General features: G+C 43.1%; 2 protein-coding genes across 5 annotated transcripts in view; one reads left to right on the top strand and one right to left on the bottom strand.

Moving 5' to 3' along the window:
• The first annotated feature begins 61 nt into the window (after positions 1-61).
• HSPA14 (heat shock protein family A (Hsp70) member 14) lies at positions 62-17,320 on the top strand. Its single transcript, XM_079993679.1, has 14 exons — positions 62-214; positions 3,849-3,929; positions 4,013-4,095; positions 4,511-4,559; positions 5,523-5,616; positions 5,722-5,812; positions 8,300-8,404; positions 9,661-9,822; positions 10,861-11,016; positions 11,953-12,055; positions 12,878-13,093; positions 15,715-15,888; positions 16,470-16,540; positions 17,142-17,320. Exons 1-14 carry the CDS (start codon positions 158-160, stop codon positions 17,218-17,220), a joined length of 1,521 nt encoding a protein of 506 aa, XP_079849805.1. The 5' UTR covers positions 62-157; the 3' UTR covers positions 17,221-17,320.
• Positions 17,227-21,248, bottom strand: part of DCLRE1C (DNA cross-link repair 1C) — a 20,815-nt gene continuing 16,793 nt past the window's right edge. For all 4 annotated transcript variants that reach the window (XM_079993626.1, XM_079993625.1, XM_079993627.1 and 1 more), the window contains 3 exons: positions 20,813-20,901; positions 20,108-20,208; positions 17,227-19,387 (listed from right to left, as the gene is read on the bottom strand). In XM_079993626.1, coding sequence (XP_079849752.1) covers positions 18,393-19,387; positions 20,108-20,208; positions 20,813-20,901 — 1,185 coding nt within the window. In that variant the 3' untranslated portion in view covers positions 17,227-18,392. The remainder of the gene's footprint in view (positions 19,388-20,107; positions 20,209-20,812; positions 20,902-21,248) is intronic.

The raw sequence follows: 21,248 nt of genomic DNA, 5'->3' as shown, positions 1-21,248 counted from the left end.
GGGCTTACGCGGCTGCTGATTGGCTGTTGCAGCTGAGTTGGGGCGGGGAAACAAAGCTGCCGGGAGGCGGAGGGAGAGGAAGCGGCACGCGCATGCGCTGACGCAGCCTGCCCCGAGGTGCACTGTGGGTAAGACGTCTCCCGGCGACGGCGGATCCATGGCGGCCATCGGGGTCCACCTGGGCAGCAGCTGCGCGTGCGCGGCCGCCTATAAGGTGCGCGGCCGGTGGGGGGGGGTCTCCCCTCTTCCGTGTAGGCCGGGGGGGGCAGGGGGAAATAAATAAATGTAATTTTAATAATAATAATAATAATAATTTTCGTTTCCTGGGCGAGGTAGTGCTGTTGAGTGGCTAGAGCGGGGTTTGAGGAGGACGTTGGAGTAGCCAGAAGCCTTTAAATCACAGTTCTTGCTGCCGTTGTTATTATTTATTAACTTCCTCCCGAATTGGTTTGTGGGAGGGGGACGTTATTGGTTTGTTCTGGTTGAAGGGCAGCATACAAATTGGATTAATCCTAATCACCCTAATCAGGCGAGAGTCCGTGGTCCCCTGTGCTTAAGACCCCTCCCTGCAAGAGGAGACCACAGCCCTCTGGCCCAAAGCGTTGGGCTTCGTGGAAGCACTTGCCCCCCAGGAGGCAGCCGTGGAGTTAAAAAGGGTTTGACTACAAAAGGGAGGCAGCAAATGCCTCTGAAGAGGTAAAGGTGAAGGACCCCTGGACGGTTAAGTCCAGTCAAAGGCAACTACAGTGGTACCTCTGGTTGCAGACACTTCAGGTTACACGTTTTCGGGTTGCGCACAGCGCCAAACCCAGAAGTACCAGAACGGGTTACTTCTGGGTTTCAGCACATGTGCAGAAGCGCCAAATTGTGACTTGCGCAGACACAGCACAACGGGTTGCGAACGTGCCTCCCGCACGGATCACACTCACAAACCGAGGTTCCACTGTATAGGGTTGTGGCGCTCATCTCGCTTTCAGGCAGAGGGAGCCAGTGTTTGTCTGCAGACAGCTTTCCAGGTCGTGTGGCCAGCAGGACTAAACCACTTCAGGCGCAACGGAACACCGTGACTGAAACTAGAGAGCACAGAAGTGCCGTTTACCTTCCTGCAGCAGTGGCACCTATTTATCTACTTGCACTGGTGTGCTTCCGAACTGCTAGGTTGCCAGAAGTTGGACAGAGCAATGGGAGCTCACCCCGTTGCAGGGATTTGAACCACCGACCTTCCAAATGGCAAGCCCAAGAAGCTCAGTGGTTTAGACCAGTGTTTCCCAACCTTTTTTGGGCAAAGGCACACTTGTTTCATGAAAAAAATCTCGAGGCACACCACCATTAGAAAATGTTTAAAAAATTAACTCTGTGCCTATATTGACTATATATAAAGTAACTCTCTTTAATAGGAATCAAATAAACACAAAGAAAGTATTTTATAATTACTTTATTATGAAATAGTAAGTAAACAGAAATATGAAAAATTATAAAATACTTTATTCAGTGCGCCTTTTGTTCCTCTCCTCGAAATGCTCCAACTCAATGTTCCTCCGCGGGCTGGCCATTGGAGAACCGTGTCGCCCACACCGCAGCCCAATACAATATGAACCCTCCCCTCGCAAGCGGCAACCCCTCCACACTCCCCACCTTAAGCCTCCACACGCGCCCTGCCCAAAGAGATGCCCGCCCGCGCATGAGGGGATCCTTTACCTCAGCATCCCGCCAAAAAAAAAAAAAAAAAAAAGAGGGCGGGAGACTGCGGTCCCTCAGAGGCTGGGCATTAGGAAGAAGCAGCCGCCTTCATCCAAGCAGGAGCAGCTGTAGCTGTAGTAGCGCCAAGCTGTGCCGGGGACTCCGTGCCCATGAGGGGAGGGAGGGGAGAGAGAGGAGAGGCAGCAGGTCGCCCTCTTAAGTCACACGCGCGCAGGCACCACCACGCATCCCTCGCGCCCTCTCGCAGAGCCCCTGCTCAGCACCTCCCGCCTCGGGGACGCCCATCATGAGCCGCTGAGAGGCCGCCAAGCCTCCAGGCTGCTCCCATTCAGCCTTAGGCGCGCGCCCGCCTCGGGAAAAGCGGTGCTGGGAGGCGGAGAGAGAGAGAGAGAGGACGCCGCTGGCCGCGTCCCACCCTCAGTCAGTCGGCTCGGAGCTACTGAGGAGAGGGAGGTGGGGACGACGGCGCGTCTGTTCCGCTCGGGGCCAGGGCGCCCCTGCCCCCCTCTCCAGAATCCCCAACTAAATACGATGCGCTAAGGGAGGGGGGAGAACCCACCCACAAAGAGGACGCCTTTCTGCAGGGCGCCTAAGGCCTCTCGCCGCCTGACTCGCCCGCCTCCCTCCCACGGCACACCAGGCAACGTCTCGCGGCACACTAGTGTGCCGCGGAACACCGGTTGGGAAACACTGGTTTAGACCACAGGGCCACCCGCACCCCTGCTTCTGAATACCAGTTGCTGGAAAAGGAGAGAGGGGAGAAAGTGATCATAGAATTGTCAAGTTGGAGGAGACTCAGAGGATCATCTAGTCCAGCCCCCTGCAATGGGGGAATCCTTCCCACAGCTGTCCCTGGGTGGGCCCGGTCACTAACGTACTGGTTAGCAGCCAGATGTACTGATCTTAAGCTCATTCATGTCCTGCCCTCTGGTTTCCCACAATCGACATGTGGTGGGCCGCTGTGGGAACAGGATGCTGGACTAGATGGGACATTGCCCCCAACCTCACCCCTCCCCTTGGCAGGCAGGTTGGGGTTGACCATCTTGTTAACAACCAGGCAAGGGTTGCCTCCATCCACTGTTTGTCTCACTGCCTTCCGCCATACCATCCCGATGGGCTCCAGCTGTGTGTTATTCCTTTTACAACTGTGGTGGTTATTCCTTTGAGTCTGCAAGCTGCAGGCCATCTTTCCTGCAGTGTGACATCCTTGCCTACATCTGAGGTGGTCCAATCTGTTCTGCTGCTTCTGGACTCTGCCATCTCATTCTGTTGCTGAGTGGGTGGACTCATCATAGACCATATTTTTTGGAGAAAAAAATGACTCACGTGGTCATCTGCTTTGTTTTGGCGGAGGCACACTCCATTGTGTTTCAAGACAGACAGATGCTAGCAGCAGTGGTTCACAGCCTGTGTCACTTCAGTTGTCTCTTCTGTTAATTTGCATAGAGTTTGTGTGCATCAGGATTGTGATGGGTGTTGTTGAGGACCATGTGTAGAGCACCTCAAATAAATAAAAGAAAGCTTATGTGCTTATTGTAAAATGCATTTCCATCAGTTTACTTGAATGACACTTTGCTGGATAAAGTAATATATGCATTGGCCTGGTTTGCACATATTGCTAAGCTGTAGTTTCTTATATTATGGTTTGTGAAATCACAGTTTAGTAGTATTTGTGAACCCTGCTAGCTTAACTATGGCCAATTTACTGCCAGGAATCTATAAATTGAAGTAATGATTTGTTGTTGGCTTATGAAACTTAGTTTGTTTTAGTTATGGCTTACATGTGAGCCTGGCCAGCACCCTTTGTTAACTATGGTTTTGGGTGGGCAGCTGGAAAACAAATCAACAAAAAAAGTATCCTGTTATATTATTCCCAGTACGCATTGGAATAGAAGCTTCCATTTACAAGAGTTTCCTTTGTACATTATTTGTCTTTATACAGAATTTACCCTGTGCATTCCCTGGTAAAGTAATAGTCAAGAACAGAATCTAGCCTCTGCCAGACAAACAAAATTAAGGGATCCTGTATTAAAAAATGATATTATTTTCCGGGGTTTCCAAGTGGTAATGAGTTACTGTGTTTAGTTTCTGTGTCAATTAGCTATTATACTTAATCATTCTACTCCATGTGTGTGTTGTTTCTTCAGGATGGTCGTGCAGATGTTGTCGCCAATGATGCAGGTGATAGGGTTACTCCTGCTGTTGTTGCATTTTCAGAAAATGAAGAGGTAACTTTCCCTCAGTATAAATTTGAAGAAAAAGTGGAGGTACCTTTGTTGTTTTTTAACAAATCTTTTAAAATTATTTCCAGGTTGTTGGTCTGGCAGCAAAACAAAACAGAGTGAGAAATCTTTCAAATACAGTGGTGAAAGTGAAGCAGATTCTTGGGAGAAGGTGCGGAAAGTAATAGTGAACTTCATTTTGGGATTTAGTGTGGGTTTATCTGACAGAATGGGATTGTTCAACAAAAATGTATAAAAACTGGCATGTAAGTACAAACCTTGTTACCAGGCTTAAATATGCAAGCAGGCTGCTTAGAAGTCTCTTGTAAGCAGTATGTATTTTATTTAACAAAATTTAAAGTGAGTTATTCTGGAATTTAACTTTGTTTTGTTTTGATTTTTTTATTTTATTCAGAAATAAAAAGTCCAAACTCTGATATCATGCTTAAATACAGAAACAAAGCTTTGAACAATTAAAGATTAAGGAGGACTTCATTAAACACAATTCTTATGTGGTGAAAATATAAATGTAAATTTTGGGATGTGTTTTTTGTTTAAGTACACGTCAATTTCCCTTGTTTTGACAGCTCTGGTGACCCACAAGCTGAGAAGTACATTGCAGAAAGTAAATGTTCAGTAAGTAAGAAGCTACTTCATGTTTTCCTCCCATTACTAATAGTAGTATTTGTAAACTGCTAAACATTGCACAAATACCATAGTGATATACAACAAGCAGAACCAGATAAAATAGTTCTAAAAAAAAAACCCCTGTATAAAAGGACATTATACAGTAAAAATGAAACCTTAAATTTGTTCCAGTAGCAGATTGACATCCAGTGCAGCTCTCTTAGTACTGGTGTTATATGTTGGTGGAAGGCAAACCCAGCCACAGACTGTGTGACCCCCTTCTGACTTGCTGCAGCTTCCAGACCAGAGATGAGGGCAACCCCACAGTGGCTACATGGCAGCAGTTCAGCCTTGAAGTTATGAGTGCAGTCTCAGTTCATTGATTCACTCTAATCTAGCCCAGCAATATGTCCAGACACTGGCCTAGGCAGACCTGATTCTAATGTCACAAAGAAATAGAGGTAGGTGTCAAGCAACAAACTGATGACAATTTGTTTCAGATGTCCAAATGACAGCACCCAGTGGTGTTATATAATGTTAAACAGCAGGAGAGGTCTGTTGTGACTGACGCGTAAAGCTTGTAATTAGAGGGAGTGATTTCACTCAGTTCTCCAGTCCCATTGCTTTTGGGGGAGGCAAGCAACTCCCATTGAGTTCTCTTCTACCCCATCCCCAATTAGCTTAGCACAGGAACCTAGCACAAAAACTACTGAACCAATATATCTTCAGTTCAGCAGATTATTTACCGAAGATTACTCTTGTGCCTACTGGAGGGGTACAGTGCAATGCTAGTGGGCTCCTCCTCCTCCTCCTTACCCTCCCCATTTGTTCTAGAGTGTCACCAACCCTTCGGAGCAGACCTTGGATGTGTGTGTAATATTTGCTTTCTAAATCATTTATCAGACGAAAGGAATCTTGCAGAATCTTTTATAGCAGATAAGCTGAGAATCATATTTGTATGTTCATTTGTAGGTCATTGAAAAGAATGGAAAACTAAACTATGAAATAGATGGCAAACTTGTTTCCCCAGAAGATGTTGCAAAGCTTATCTTCAGTAAAATGAAAGGTATGATATTAAAATGTACATTTTAAAACTATTTCCCCAGAAGAAAAAGTGCTACGTATAAATTGAATTTGCTTGTACTCACAATACAATATATTTTTGTATTAGAAACTGCTCAGTCTGCTTTGGGCTCAGATGTTAATAACACTGTGATTACGGTACCTTTTGACTTCGGAGACAAACAGAAGAATGCCCTTGGGTGAGAATACAGTTTTCAGCTTATTTTTATTAAATGTATTTGTGGGAATTTGAGATGTCTGGACAGGAGGCATTTGAACATATTTGGACTTTGAAGATCTGGGTTCAACATCTCAGCTCAACCATAAGCACATGGTGTTAACCTGGAGTAGCTCAATTCTCATCTAATTGGACTCTTTCAGTGAAATAACATCACTTGTTGTAGTTGTTTAAGAACTTCCTGCTTAGAGGTTCTGGCACGATGGAGAGAAAACAATATTCAGGTTCCTACCACACAGTAAATGGACTGTTAAAACTACTCAGAAATTGAGTGGCGGGTCCGTGATAACTTTTGGCTCACTTTGTAGCCACATGATAGACAACCACATGAGCTTATAGCTGCCATATGGGTAGTTCTTAAATAGCCAGCTTATGGGACAATGTTGTAGGTCAGTCTTCCATGGAAGCTGGTAACTTGAGCAGAGGCCAGATAGTCACAGATTTATGACTACCAAGCACCCTGGTTTTTCACTAGGAGGAACTGAAAACCTTTACCAGCAGTGGCCTCATCTTTCCTGGCCAATTTTCACTCACCAGGACTAGCATACATCTTGACTTCCAGTTGGATACCCCTATTCCTTTCTTCTTGCCATGGTACACATTCTGCATTAGGAGTGGACCATTCAGTGCTTTGTTGTTGTTTAGTCGTTTAGTCGTGTCTGACTCTTCATGACCCCATGGACCAGAGCACGCCAGGCACTCCTGTCTTCCACTGCCTCCCGCAGTTTAGTCAGACTCATGTTTGTAGCTTCGAGAACACTGTCCAACCATCTCGTCCTCTGTCGTCCCCTTCTCCTTGGGTCCTCAATCTTTCCCAACATCAGGATCTTTTCCAGGGAGTCTTCTCTTCTCATGAGGTGGCCAAAGTACTGGAGCCTCAGCTTCACGATCTGTCCTTCCAGTGAGCACTCAGGGCTAATTTCCTTAAGAATTGATGCGTTTGATCTTCTTGCAGTCCATGGGACTCTCAAGAGTCTCCTCCAGCACCATAATTCAAAAGCATCCATTCTTCGACGATCAGCCTTCTTTATGGTCCAGCTCTCACTTCCATACATCACTACTGGGAAAACCATAGCTTTAACTATACGGACCTTTGTTGGCAAGGTGATGTCTCTGCTTTTTAAGATGCTGTCTAGGTTTGCCATCCCCTTTCTTCCAAGGAGCAGGCGTCTTTTAATTTCGTGACTGCTATGCCATGGTTAGCCATGTGGTTAGCCATGTGGTGTTAAAGAAGGATAGAACTTAGTTTCTGTATGCCACAACAGCAGCAAGAATCCTTATTGCCAAGTATTGGAAGACACCAGATCTACCCACTCTGGAAGAATGGCAGATGAAAATGACAGACTATATGGGACTGGCAGAGAAGACGGGCAGAATCCGGGACCAGGAGAAGGAGACAGTGGAAGAAGATTGGAAGAAATTTAAAGACTACCTTAATAAATACTATAAGATTAGTGAATGTTAGATTGACAGGGGTTTAAAAATAATGTGGTTTTCAGAGACCTTGATTAAAAAAAGGAATGGAATTAGTAAAAAACTTTTGGGAAACAAGGGAATGGATTTGCTGATTGGATAATGAAATTAGAATACAAAACGGGGAGGTATGAGGAAGTCGGGGAAAATAGGTTGAGAAAATTTAAGGTTTGAAATTATACTTGTTTTTTTTTTTTATTGTTGCTGTTTGTATGTTTTTATTGGAAATGTTAATAAATATTATTTAAAAAATAATAATAATTTCGTGACTGCTGTCACCATCTGCAGTGATCATGGAGCCCAAGAAAGTAAAATCTCTCACTGCCTTCATTTCTTCCCCTTCTATTTGCCAGGAGGTGATGGGCCCAGTGGCCATGATCTTCATTTTGTTGTTTTTGAGCTTCAGACCATTCAGTGCAGAGCACTGTATAAAATAGGAAAGGGCTCAGACATGCCAGCTGAAGGCATTTTGCTATTTGTAGCAGATTTAGGGCTAACAGTTAAAAAGTCTTGCTGTGTCATAGAAGCACTCATTTGTGCCTCCACCTGTTTATTGATGCCACCTGATCACTTTACCCTACTGCATGTCAGGCCTGGCCCTGACTCTCATGCATCCTCCCGTTCCTTGTGTTCAGACATTGCTAACTGCATAGTCACCAAGGTCTCCAAAGAGAAACAGGTGCACATTTCCTGTACTGGTTTGAGCTTTTTGAGCTTTACGTTCAATTTGCATGAACAAACATAGGTAGGCAGCTTATTCTCCTACCACAATGTGCCTATCTGTGCTTAAGTAAAATGTCTCTTGGCATGCTTACTGTATGTCTTGTAGTAGTTTGGCAATGCTTTGTAAGGTGTTTGTGGTGGTGATGCAGGGATGGGGTCCAGCTATACCAAAATAAGGTACCTTGCTGTTTTATGTTGAAAGAAGGCATCAATCTAAAGTGACATACTAATATAAATTGTGTCTTTATTGCAGAGAAGCTGCTACTGCAGCTGGGCTTAATGTTCTTCGGTTAATTCATGAACCATCTGCAGCTCTGCTGGCTTATGGAATTGGGCAAGATTCACCTAGTGGAAAAAGGTGACAATTGGTCTTTAAGCAACCATTTCCCCTGTGCAATCCCAAGTATGCTTACACAGATATAAAACTCAACAGGACTTAATCCTAGTTTCAGGATTACAGTGGTACCTCAGGATAAGTACTTAATTCATTCCGGAGGTCTGTTCTTAACCTGAAACTGTTCTTAACCTGAAGCACCACTTTAGCTTATGGGGCCTCCTGCTGCTGCTGTGCCACCGGAGCACGATTTCTGTTCTCCTTCTGAAGCAAAGTTCTTAACCTGAAGCACTATTTCTGGGTTAGCGGAGTCTGTAACCTGAAGCGTTTGTAACCCGAGGTACCACTGTACAGCCTTGGTTTTAAACAGTATGGTGCAAAGTGAGTTGGCTCTAGGGTATGGACCTTTGTGAACTTAATGCTTCCCTGGGCAGAAGGGAATTTTTGATGGTCTCTTTCCCTCTGTAGGTCCTTGTGCAGCTGAAAATCTGCTTTAGAAGGTTGGGGAACCCTCTGGAACAGCATGGGAGGGAGTTTTAGGAGCTGCTTTCCTCAGGAATATTCAGTTCTTGGAGCAGAATTCTCTGCTGAATCTGAGCCAGAGGGATCCTAGACTGCTATAAATAAGAAAATCCAAGTCCTTTGCAACATTATTGTTTTTTAATTCAGGAGATTCTAAACAAGTGGCAAAGGCAGAAAACCAAAGCATTATACTTTAACCAGTCTTTAATACAGTGGTGCCCCGCAAGACGAATGCCTCGCAAGACGGAAAACCCGCTAGACGAAAGGGTTTTCCGTTTTGGAGGTGCTTCGCAAAACGAATTTCCTATGGGCTTGCTTCGCAAGACGAAAATGTCTTGCGAGTTCCTGCGGGGTTTTTTCCTCCCCCCCCCCTTTTTCTTAACCGCTTATCTGCTTATCCGCTAAACCGCTAAAAGCCGCTAATAGCGCTAATCCGCTAAGCCATCAATGGGCTTGCTTCCCAAGACGAAAAAACCGCTAGACGAAGAGACTCGCGGAATGGATTAATTTCGTCTTGCGAGGCACCACTGTACTGTAATTTAAATGGACTTCATGTCTGGGTGGGCCAGGGCAGTGTGAAGTGAGAGAGCACTAGGAGAACCTCCCTGACCTCGCTTCTGCCCCATGGAGTGCAGCAGTGGCACTGATACCAGGAGGTCATTTTGTGACACAGTTGTCATTGTCCTAAGCATCTGCTATTAAGGCTGTTAGTATTGATGCATACTGATTTCCTTTTCTTTATGTTGTGTGCATGGAAGCAATGTGCTGGTGTACAAGCTTGGAGGAACATCCCTTTCTATCACGGTTATTGAAGTCAACAGTGGACTTTATCGTGTTATTTCCACGAACACAGATGATAGTATAGGTGGCATTTGTTTCACAGAAGCCTTAGCACAACATTTAGCATCTGAGTTTCAAAGGTAAGTTCTCTATATCCTAAATAGTATGTGGTGTTTTATAAATGTGTAGTAAGGAATCATTGCTGTTAATTTCGCAGTATGGAAAATTACCAGCACATTTTGTATCAGATTTTTTTGACTGATATACAATACATTTATTTATGAAAAACGTTTCTATCCACCCTCTGAGTGCAAAAATGTCACTTGGGGGCCCACAACATATATAATAGGATTTTTAAAACAATTACAGTTTAAAAATAATAAAATATTGTCTCAAAATAAAAACTTCTGGAAATAAAAATAGTGAGGGTTTTTTTTAAAAAAAAATACAACTTCTAAAGGTCTACGCTGTTGGAATAAAACAAACAGTACATTCACATAATGTTTTGGAGAAAGGTTGTTACTGTAAATTTGACGTTGGTTCTTAGTTCAATTTGGAAATAATCCCAATCTTGTAAAAAGCTATTTACCAGGTTGTCTGAGGTGAGTTAGAATTGTCTCCAGGCAACTAGATGGAAGCTTTACGAACAATGGTTTCCTCCCCTTTTTTTCTTTTCAGGCCACAAATGACTAATGTAACTATGAGAGGGCAAGCAGCCTAGTATTTTTTTATTATTGTTAGGGCTAGTGACTTTTGTGGACTTGCAAGGCTGTTAGATCCTTTGTTTCATGCTTACATTCTTGAAGGATCCTGATAGATATCACTTACAAGCAGCATGGGAAAGTTGGGGTAGATTTAGCCAAAGTTAAGCATTTCCTAATTCTGTTGATTTCAACATGAGAGTAAAGCACAACACTAAGATGTCAGAGCCTTAATGTTTGCATTTGTACTTCATGAATACTTACTCAAAAGAACCTCCCCTCTTTTAGTTACCATACATCCCCAGCTGTCAAGAGTAGATGCATATAATGTTTATACTTTGAATTTGAAAAACATGATAAATTTCAGGATCCACCTTTCCCCCCTAACTTCTAGGGTAAATGATGGCCAGTATTACTGAGTAGGTTCTCTGTAATGGTTAATAATACTTTTTTTGTAAAACAACAACAACCCCATAGATCTTATAAATATGATGTGAGGGAAAACTCCAGGGCCATGATGAAGCTCATGAACAGTGCTGAAGTGGCAAAGCATTCACTATCGACACTCGGAAGTGCCAACTGCTTCGTTGACTCCCTGTATGATGGGCTGGATTTTGACTGTAATGTGTCTAGGTAAGATATACTCTTGAAGCTCTGCATGTGTAGCATTGTTTTCCATGACTTCCTTTAAATTTAACTTGTGTGAATTTAGCTTTAGATGCTTGGCAGAAAAATAAAATTAAAAATAGGAGCAGCTTCCGAAGGGGGGCGGATGTTGGCAGTCCTAACTACCGATACACTCAGCTTGGGAGAGCGCAGGGAAAGGGGATGTTGACAATAGGAGATTTTGGCTTTATGCATGATCACCAGGATGTAACCCCCACATAAGGTAATGATCGTGATAGTTGGCTACTCTCCACATGGAATGTATTTATAAAAAGGCAACTGTTTTCCTTTTCATGGGCAAGAAAATTATTATTTATTAGATTTCTTACTCCCTCTTCCCCATGAGGTCCCAGGGAGGTGGGTTACAACCGTTTAAAATGAAAATATTAAAATTGGTTAAAACATATGACAGTATATGAAGTTGGGGTAAAGAGGTACATTGAAGGTGCCAGAAGGAATCTCGCAGTTTAAGGGCTGCCACAAATATTCCCCTCTTCTAGCCTCCCACCCCCACCCCACCCAGGATTTCTTAGGGTAGTGGAACACCTAAAAGGGCCCCGTCCACTGATCTGAACACCCAAGAGGATCTGTAGGGAAGGGGCTGATTTTTCTGGTATTGGGCCTAAGTTATTCAGGGCTTTAAACACCAATGTGAGCATTGGGCTCAGAAGCAAACTGGCAAGCGCATTCAGCTCTTTTGAAGCTGGCGTTGTGTGAGTTCTAAATGGAAACCCAGCCACTCACTCTTCTGGCTGGTTCATTTTGGAGCAGCTGAAGTTTCTGAGCCATCAGAAACTGAGGGCAGCTCCATGTTTAATATTATACTACTGTATTGGGTTTCTTTGCAAACTTTTCCCTGTGGAAAATATGGATATGAATGTGCTTGTTTTTTTAACAACACAGGGCCAGATTTGAACTTATTTGCTCTGCGCTTTTTAACAAATGCCTAGAAGCCATCAAAAAGCTCCTGAAGCAAGTTGGACTTACAGCAGATGATATCAATAAGGTAACAATACAAATAACTTGGTCTATTTTGAAGTCATTCTTGAAATTCTTGTTTTGACAAATATGTAGGAAATACATAAGAGTATATTCACAAAGAAGCAGATGCATTCGGATGGTTTGGACTATTGTTCAAGGCTTCACAAACCATGCTTTATTAAACTGGAAATGAGATCAGGGACAAGTATTCCTCCCTAGTAGGGCTGGGCAATATATCAATATCTCATCCAAAACTGGTTTCAAGTCTGTATTCTGATATCGGTTTCATAGTTTTTGCCCTGGCAATATATCTTGAATCATGAAGTGTGTTAGGGCTGGATGATATACCATCTAAAACCAGTTTCAAGTCCATATCATGGTAATGGTTTCAGAATTTTTGACCTGGAAATATATCTCAAATCATGATGTGTGTGTGTGTGCTGTGCAAAAATCACCATGCAGGAAAAAATTGTGAAGCCATCCAGTGCCTCTATAGTTCCATCCTTATTTCAGACATCGTGATATATCAGTATATTGCGGTGTTTAGCTGGTGATATATCTGGTTGAAACCCAGGTATCACCCAGCGCTACTCCCTAGCTGCTCCCTTCCTCTCAAGTGCTGCTTCACAGCTTAATTCCTGAAGCCACTGCTCTCCATTACATCTGAGTGGTTGTGCAGCGGGGGACTATAACTTAATGCCAATTAACAAGCCAGGATAATAAGTCTGGACATCTGTTTCCCCCCCACTTTCTTTGTGTGTGTGTGTTTGCAAAGTTTGCATACACAAGTACCCTTTGAAAAGCCTAACCTTTGCTGTTGTCCTATTAATGCTTTAATGTCCTCTAGGTAGTTCTCTGTGGCGGATCTTCTCGCATCCCAAAACTGCAGCAGTTGATCAAAGAACTTTTCCCTAGTGTTGAATTGCTGAACTCTATTCCTCCAGATGAGGTCATTCCCATTGGGGCTGCCATGGAAGCTGGGATCTTGCTAGGAAGAGAAAATACATTTTTAGATGATGAAATACTGCCTATTGAATGTTCTGCCAAAGATATCTTAGTCAAGGTAAGCAAGCAAATTAAATGAATGAATGTCTTTATATCTCTAGCTTAGAATTAGAAAGAGAGCTCCCTCCCTAATCTGTATTAACTATCTTCCACCACTGCTACTGTCAGAGCTGCCTCTAGGTCCCAGCTCACAGAGGACCAACGCCAGACTGTCGTTATGTACAAAAGTCTTTATTGAGGTTTAGTTTCCATTTCAAAGCCGCAGTGCGCAGCTCTACGTCTTAAAGCCTAGACCGGCGAAGTCCCGTCTGAGTCTCCGCCCCTTCCACACCAGTTTAAGACTCTCGCCTTGCTCCACCTCTTCCTAAGTTCCTTTCTCCTCTGGGCCCTCCTGCCCGCTGGGGTTTCATCCTTTCTGGACTCTTCTGACGCTGACACCCCTGATTCTTCCCCCTCCTTCCGGCGGGCTTTAGGACCTGGTTCCCCATCCGGACTACCTGCTGTGCCGCTCGCCTGTACATTTGAACTTGGCGCGCGCGCCCAGCCGGCAACCTTCCTCTTGACCGTTCCCTCGCTCTCCGATGGAGGCGTGGGCAACCCTGACTCATCTTCTCTCGCTGGTGGTGAATACGTTGGCCCTGATACCTGGGACTCCTCCCCCCCACTACGCTCTGGTGGGGAAGCTGGTCCTGATTTCCAACTGCTGCTCTGGGAGTCCCCGCTGGCCCCTTGCTTCTGGGGTGTCCCCCTTGGGTCCCCCCTTGCCCTGGCCATGGGCGCCCCCTTCTGTGAATCTTCCGATTCGCTGGAGAGGCTCATGGAATCTCTCGGGCTGCTGTCATCTTCTCCTACGCTGCCCTCGGATTGCTCCCCCTCGCTCTCCATCTCCTCCCCTCCCTGCGCTCCCGCTGAGTCCCTGACAGCTACCTTTGTGGGTTTAGGTTTTAATGTGAAAACTTTCCTGAAAGAGATTTGGGGTCACTTAAGTAGCAATTAAAGTAAATAAGTGAGAGACTGAAACTCATTATTTCATACTGATGCACAGTTAATATACAGTGGTGCCTCGCAAGACGAAAATAATCCGTTCCGCGAGTCTCTTCGTCTAGCGGTTTTTTTGTCTTGCGAAGCATCCCTATTAGCGGATTAGCGCTATTAGCGGCTATTAGCGGCTTAGCAGCTTAGAAAAAGGGGGGGGGAGGGAAAAGACTCGCAAGACGAGGGAAATTCGTCTTGCGAAGCGCCTCGAAAAACCCTTTCGTCTAGCGGGTTTTTCGTCTTGCGAGGCATTCGTCTTGCGGGGCACCACTGTATTTGCCATTCAGAACTCTTTGTGAAGGACTAAGTATTTGAATAGGATTCCCTAAGATTCCAGAATTGACAGGTCATCTTAACAAGCCAACATAAGCAGTAAACTTTCATATTTTTAAATTTAATTAGAAGTCTATCAAATAAATCCAATTCATTAAAAAAAATTAATTTGGCCACATATTTCACCTTCACATCTGATCCATAAATTATTTCAACACTCATAGTATTTGGCTAGTAGCATGAATCAATAAAGAATCATATTTAAAATCTCCCCTCCTTTTTACTCAAGGGTCACTGTTTGTGCTGTAATGTTTTCCTGTCTGTCGTCGCAGTGCACATGCTCTAACACATTGTGGTGCCTTAAGATTTGGGGTCCTTTCTGCAGAGTGCTTATGTTGCATCTCTCTTATTTCTTTACTTTATATTCTTTATTGAAAAACAAAAAGTACATAATTACACGTGCAGAGAGTAAGATGTGACAAAAAAGAAAAAAGAAATAGTAGCTATGTAGAAAACAACAGAACAACAAAATATTATATACGTTACAAAAAAAGGATTTTTTTATTGTAGTTAACCAGACTTTAACTTAATACGGTATTTAGAAAAATTAATTCCAAATATTATTAAATTTGGTCATGTTTGCACGCAGTTTGTTCAAGTGTAATGGGTTTGTCCGTATCTTCAGGCGTGAAAATACGCCACTTATTTATTTTTCCAGTTCATTAATACCTGTCTTTTTTCATTAATACCTGAGGACACAGATAGTCCATTCATATTCTCCCTTTGTTAGATTCCATGTGTTTTGGGTATATAATTCCAAAGGATATTTTCCTCTGCAAATTTATGATTATTCCATACAGTCATGTTGATCGTCTCTATTACCTTCTGCCAAAAAATTATCAATATAGGACATTGTACAAACCTGTGTTTTAGAGAAGCATTATCTCCAGCAGCTCAGTGTCTTAGTCCTTTTATAAACAAGTGCAATGGAGTCCTAAATATTTATTTTGCTGTATGAGACTGAATTTGAGGTCCAGAGGCATGCTTGTTATAGAACTTAACATAGTCTCCCATTGTTTGGTCGAGAATCTCCAGTTCTTTATACCATTCTTCCTATATAAGGAAATGGGTGTGTGTGTTGTTACATAAGAGTTAATCAGCTGTTTTAATATCTCTGGGGTCTCTGCAGCTGTAAAAGCGGCTGGTCCGTTAATGGCAGTTAGCATGTGCTTTATCTGAAGATATTACACTTGAGCATTTAAAGGTAATCCATATTTGTCTCTTAACATGGAATAGGCATAAAATTCATCCTTCTTGTCTATTGATTGCTCTAAGTTTAATATACCCAACTTCATCTCTCTTATTTCTTAGGCAATGGATCAGTCAGGGGCTGATAAATTTGTGGTGGTGTTCCCATCAGGAACCCCTTTGCCAGCCCGAAGGCAGCATACTCTACAAGCCCCAGGAAGCAACTCCTCTGTCTGTCTAGAATTATACGAGTCTCTGGAAAAGATCCCCATAAAAGAGGACAACAGATTTGCACAGGTGAAGAAATATCAATAGAAAATAACGCTTGTTTTTCCCCCGTGTTTACTCAAAAGCAGACTTCAGTGTCACAAATCTTATTTGTATGTTCATTAGGCATTTGAAGCTTTTGCCTCTTAAATTCCTTACCTTATAAAATGTTGTAAACACATCCACGGTATTTTTAGAGCAGGGTGGGTGCACAAAAACCATTTTAAAAAAACATTTAAAGCAGATAAAAACTATCGTAACTTGGTTAATCTGAATTAAAATTGTAAACAATTGGGGCTGCAAGTTGCTCACCTGTGTTGAAATACATGCTAATTCATTACTCCCTTTAGCCTTACAAATTGATTCACTAGTTTTTTCAGAGCATGCTTTGTCTGCCTTAGAAAACCATTTTCCTGAAATTACCTTGAAACTTTGTAGCTCAATATTTTATATTTTAGCTTTTATATATGGCAATGTAGGGCAAATGGTTTAAATCAAAGTGCTTTTGATATAATCTCACTTGCATTTCTTTGGTTTTGACAGTTAAGATTGCTAAAATAGATAAGATGCAGATGACAAAGGATCTTAATGTTTTGTTTTGTTTTAAGCAGATTGTCCTCCAGGATTTAGATATAAAGGAAGGTGGTCTGCATGATATTCTAACTGTTCTCACAATGAAAAGGTATTGAAAACCAAAATACTACAACTTTGGTTTAGCATATCAAGTACATGTGAAATGTCCATTTTTCAGAACTTGGGTTTTTCTGTTGCAGCTTTTTGGTAGTATCTACTTTTCAAGGTAGAAATTCCAGCTATCAGGTGTTGATGTATTAGGGGAGAACTGTGGATCAAATCAACTTCTGGAATATCAGGGATGCTTTTTCGTTCCCAGATTAGTGGGCAAGCGTTCTTTGAACTGTGGGGTGCTCTGGTTAACATTCCCTTCTGCTGCCCCTTTCCTTTTCAGTTAAGAGAGGGATGGGGAGCCTGTGGCCCTTCAGAAGTTGCTGGATCACACCTCTCTTCTTTCCTGAGTGCTGGCCACGCTCCCCGTGGCTAGTGAATGCTGGGAATCCAACAGCTGGAAAGCCACAGGTTCCCCACAAATGAGAGCATGTTTTCTGGGTAATGGGACTCCCCACACCTGTCAGCTGAATCAAAGAATTCCATGGAGGAATGATGGGGACATCCAACGTGGGAGCTTAGTTTTTGAGACCTGTTCAGGCCCTCTCAGGGTGCAAGTAGTCTCCATATGTTCACGCTATAAAAATCTCTTTTCTTAGGGATGGATCACTGCACGTTTCCTGTACTGATCAAGATACCGGAAAATGTGAAGCCATTACTGTAGAAGTGGCATCGTAGTCTTAATTTAGAAGGTTCTGTTTTTTTAATTGTTACCTCAAACCAGGTTTTAAGTGAGTGACGCCATGTGTACAATACAATAAATATAATACAATGAAAATATGGAGTCTGCATACATCTTTGGAAAATGGAAAAGTTGGGTCATTACAGTCTTAAGAGGAAGCTGGTAACAGCTGTGCGTTCAGCAATGAGCTGCAGAAAATATTTCATGGGGAGCTAGAGTTTTATACATAACAACTGACAGATAAGGGGTGAGAGTAAACAAGAGTTCCTAAAACCCAACATATACCTTAAACGATGGAAATAATCAAGACGGGCTCCACTTCTTGTGTCCAAGAGGCACCCTTCACGCCTTGATGGTTACTCCACTCACAACCCTCTAGGACTCCTCTGAATGCCAGAGGTTGTTTCAAGCCCAGCTAGTTTTGGCTAGTAAACTTCTGAGCAATTATTTGGGAAGATAAGTGAGAAAGGAGGAAAGTTGCTGACTGTGTCAAACCCATGACCTGAACACTGGACTCACTGTTACAGCAACCAGTCTTTGCCTATTTTTGTTAAATATTTTCTTGCCTCCCAATTGGGCTATAGTTTTTATTTTCAAAATGGTACGGTAGTGTCCTTTGTGAACACAGGTTGGCCCCAAAGCAGTAAAATGTATATGAAGGTGCAACTGGTTTTGGACTAATAGTTGAAGCAAAGAACAGATTAACAGACCTTAAGGAAAAGGGAGAATTTTAAATAATGGCAGCTTTGTTCTGCTGGTAAAAAAGACTAGGAAGAGAAGAAAACATTGTGTGGGTTATCGAAAGTTTTAGTGGTATCTGTATTAAAGTGTTAGAATGATCACAGAAAAGAGAAACTAAAATCCAAGCAGACTTTAAAGCCATGGTTTCCAAAAGGATTGCCAAGGTCATATTATCAAATCTTACTTCTATTGTAGAACCCTAAAATTCAGAGTGCAAATGGTTCAGTTAGATTTCCAGGTTCTCTCAGTGTGAATGAAGCAACTTCCTATAAAAACAGAATCATAGTTTGCATTTTCAGTATAAAAATTAGAAGTTACAAAAGCAAAAATTCAAGTGGCACATGGTCAACTGTCAAAATACATGATTTGAGGAATCACGTCATTCATTCATGACAGAAAAAAGTTGGTAGCTCTTTTTGCTCCCTGATCAGAGCAGACTTTCCCCTGCTGCCAGCTTCTTGTACAGGCTGCACAGCTGGTCTGGTTTAGGAACCTCTGTCTCGGGGGTAGAGGGGATTTCAAAGTCAGAAGAGCTCTGAGACTCTAGTTGGTCCTCAGGCCTGAGCAGCCCTGAACTCCCTTGTTTGCTCCTCTCCGGAGTTGATTCAGCCTGCACACTTGGCATCAGAGTAGGTGCTGCTGCTGCACTTGCCTCCTGAGCTCTGCCTTGGTGATCCGACTTAATACTGTTTGTAGAAGGTGCACTGTGAGCCAAAGCCTTGCAACTCTGCATGTCTGTTCGGTTTTCCCCAGCAGGGAAACAAGATGCGTAAAGCATTGCTCGCTCTGCTCCTCTCTTTAAAGGGCTGGACTCAAAAGTCTTTCGCTCTTGTGGAGAAATGAGCACAGTATCCGCCTGACTGTCCCACCCTTGGCTACCTTGTTCAGATATGTGCGTTGACTGAGAAGAGTTTTGGGAGGAGATGTGGGTAGAATCACTAAAATCCTCATTATCGCTGAACAGGTTGGGAGACTGAGGCTCACTAGAATCTGTGGGAGCTGGAGCATAGTCCTCGTGTTCAGAGGTATCTGTGTCTTCCACATGTCGCTTAAAGTAGGCATCCCACTTGGGCACTTCCAGGTCCTCGTTTTGTTTGCAAGTGGGCTCTGAACAGACCAATCCTGGATTTGGCAACACAGTGGCAGACTCTGCACTGGGCGGCAGAAGTTCATCTAGAACCATGTCTTTCTCCAGTTCTTCCTCCTCATCGTCATCCTCACCGTTGGATTCCTCACACTCTATGAAATCTACCTTCAAAGGGGCTGGCATGGAAGTTGCCCTATGACTTGTTTTGTCGCTGTCATCTTGATGGTTATCAGGAAGGGGCCTATTTTCAGATGCTGTCATTTCTGGGAGAAGTTTTGGAATCTTGTATCTTATAGGAATCAATTCTGTATCAAAGAGATCATCACTCCCACCATCTGTCAAGACAAAAAAACCAGGAACATGAGAAGGTAGTAAGATGACTTGAAGCCAATCTCCAAATGCCTTACCATCATAAGACACCTTTTCCTGGATTATAAAACTTCCAAGCATTGGGGGGGGGGGCTTCTAAACCACAGCATGAAGGAACAGGTTGCCTAACTTCTCCCAGCTATTTTCTACATGCAGAGAGATTTACCATTGGTGTGCTTTTGTCTACAATTCCCTCATCAGAACGGGCACAGTCCAGGATTCTGTTGCATGCTTGAATCAGCAGAGCAGCCTATGAGGCTGTAAACCGATGTCTGGACAGTTGGACTCCAAGCTAACCAGGGTGACAACTCGCTGGGAGCCACTGTGATACTTGGGAGATAGGATACAGGTGGAGAACGTCAGACTAGGACTTGGGAACCCTGAGCAAAATCCCTGCTTAAAGCTACAAAGTTTACTGGGTGACCTGAGGTTAGTCATGTTCACTTAGTGTAAGCTAAGTCCCACAGGTGTGTTGGAAATTAAGCTGGAGGGTGGACAGCAACTATGCATGCCGTGTTGAGTTGGTTAGAAGGGTGAGATGCAAGTGAAATTAAAAAATGTAGTAAGTTCATTAGAGAGATGACATAATCATGCAATAAACATGATTTACTGCTTCCAAACCACAGGAGTCCTTTCCTTTGCCATCTCCATCTGACATGGAAGAGAAAAACTTGCCTTTCTCTTACCTGTGTCTGTTATTTCTAAGGGTTTGGCTCTCTTCAGTGCTCCAAGTGGTTTATATTTCAGCTCGTTATTTTTGTTGTATGATGTACATAATGGCTTTAAACTGAGAAGAAGCAATACAGAATTTTGTAGCTCTTTAGACTTCTGAAAGATTCATTAGTTCCTCTTTAATTTTCAGCAAATTCAGATCACTTGCATACTACACTGAACTTTACAAAAATTCAGGTGTTCAATGAAAAAACAACAACCAACAACCCTGCTAAGATAACCAGAAGTACTTTGCCAGACTTATTATAATTATGGAAGGGGGGGGGATGCCCAACCCAGGCCCAAGATAAATGAATTACTACTGTACAATACTTCCCTAAAAGTATGGTTGTGTCATAAAAATAGATCTATATAAAACCGATTTAAACATACTTCTTTATCTAGAGCCTAAGCTCCTCTCCCTGATGTTACTAGACAGCAGAAACAGGACGCTGCTTTCATAATGAAGATGGCTTTCACTTGTGAATAGGGACAATGACAGCATGTTGTTTTACTATGCAGAGCAGAGATGGAAAATTACTACAAGGAATAAAGCTTTCTCAACTGAGCAGTTTCAGTGGGCATAACAGATAAATAAGTCATACAAGGCAGTGTCATTCTTAACACTAGTTAGAAAACACCATTGCGGCAAAGAGCCAGAGAAAAAGACAGAAACTTACATTTCCATAAGTTTGTCTTCTGTCACACCTACTGGAATTACATTGGGATACACATTCACCGGGCGAATGTAGCTCAAGAAATCCTGAATCTACAATATAGGATTGGAGGGGGAATTAATTTCTGCATTTAAACATGGCTTGCAGTCCTTTTTGTGCTGTGATTTGCCACTGCTTTGAGAGGCTTTTTTTCTTTTTACAAAGAAATGAGGCTGAGAGCGAAAACCTCTCATAGCCGACATGGTAAATGACTCCAGTTCCAATTCTGCCCCCTGCACCATGCTGGCACTGTGTCTCACCACGTCACCATCTCCAGTCAAAGCTCCATCAGCATTCTGATTTGCGCACAAGACTGCTGTGCTTGTAGAATGGCCCCAGCAGGCATGAGGACCCCTTTGCTCAGACATCTGTAGATTTTCTCTCTGACATATGCATCCAT

Source organism: Podarcis cretensis (genome assembly GCF_951804945.1).
Source record: "Podarcis cretensis genome assembly, chromosome: 10".
Taxonomy (NCBI): domain Eukaryota; kingdom Metazoa; phylum Chordata; class Lepidosauria; order Squamata; family Lacertidae; genus Podarcis; species Podarcis cretensis.
Note: the sequence above shows the minus strand (reverse complement) of the source record. Positions and strands in the feature narration are given on the sequence as shown.

Coding starts and splice junctions, on each gene's coding strand:
- HSPA14 (XM_079993679.1), top strand. CDS start 158: ATGGCGGCCATCGGGGTCCACCTGGGCAGCAGCTGCGCGTGCGCGGCC. Junction 4,560..5,522: donor TTGCAGAAAGTAAATGTTCA/GTAAGTAAGAAG, acceptor GTTCATTTGTAG/GTCATTGAAAAGAATGGAAA. Junction 9,823..10,860: donor TTAGCATCTGAGTTTCAAAG/GTAAGTTCTCTA, acceptor ACAACCCCATAG/ATCTTATAAATATGATGTGA.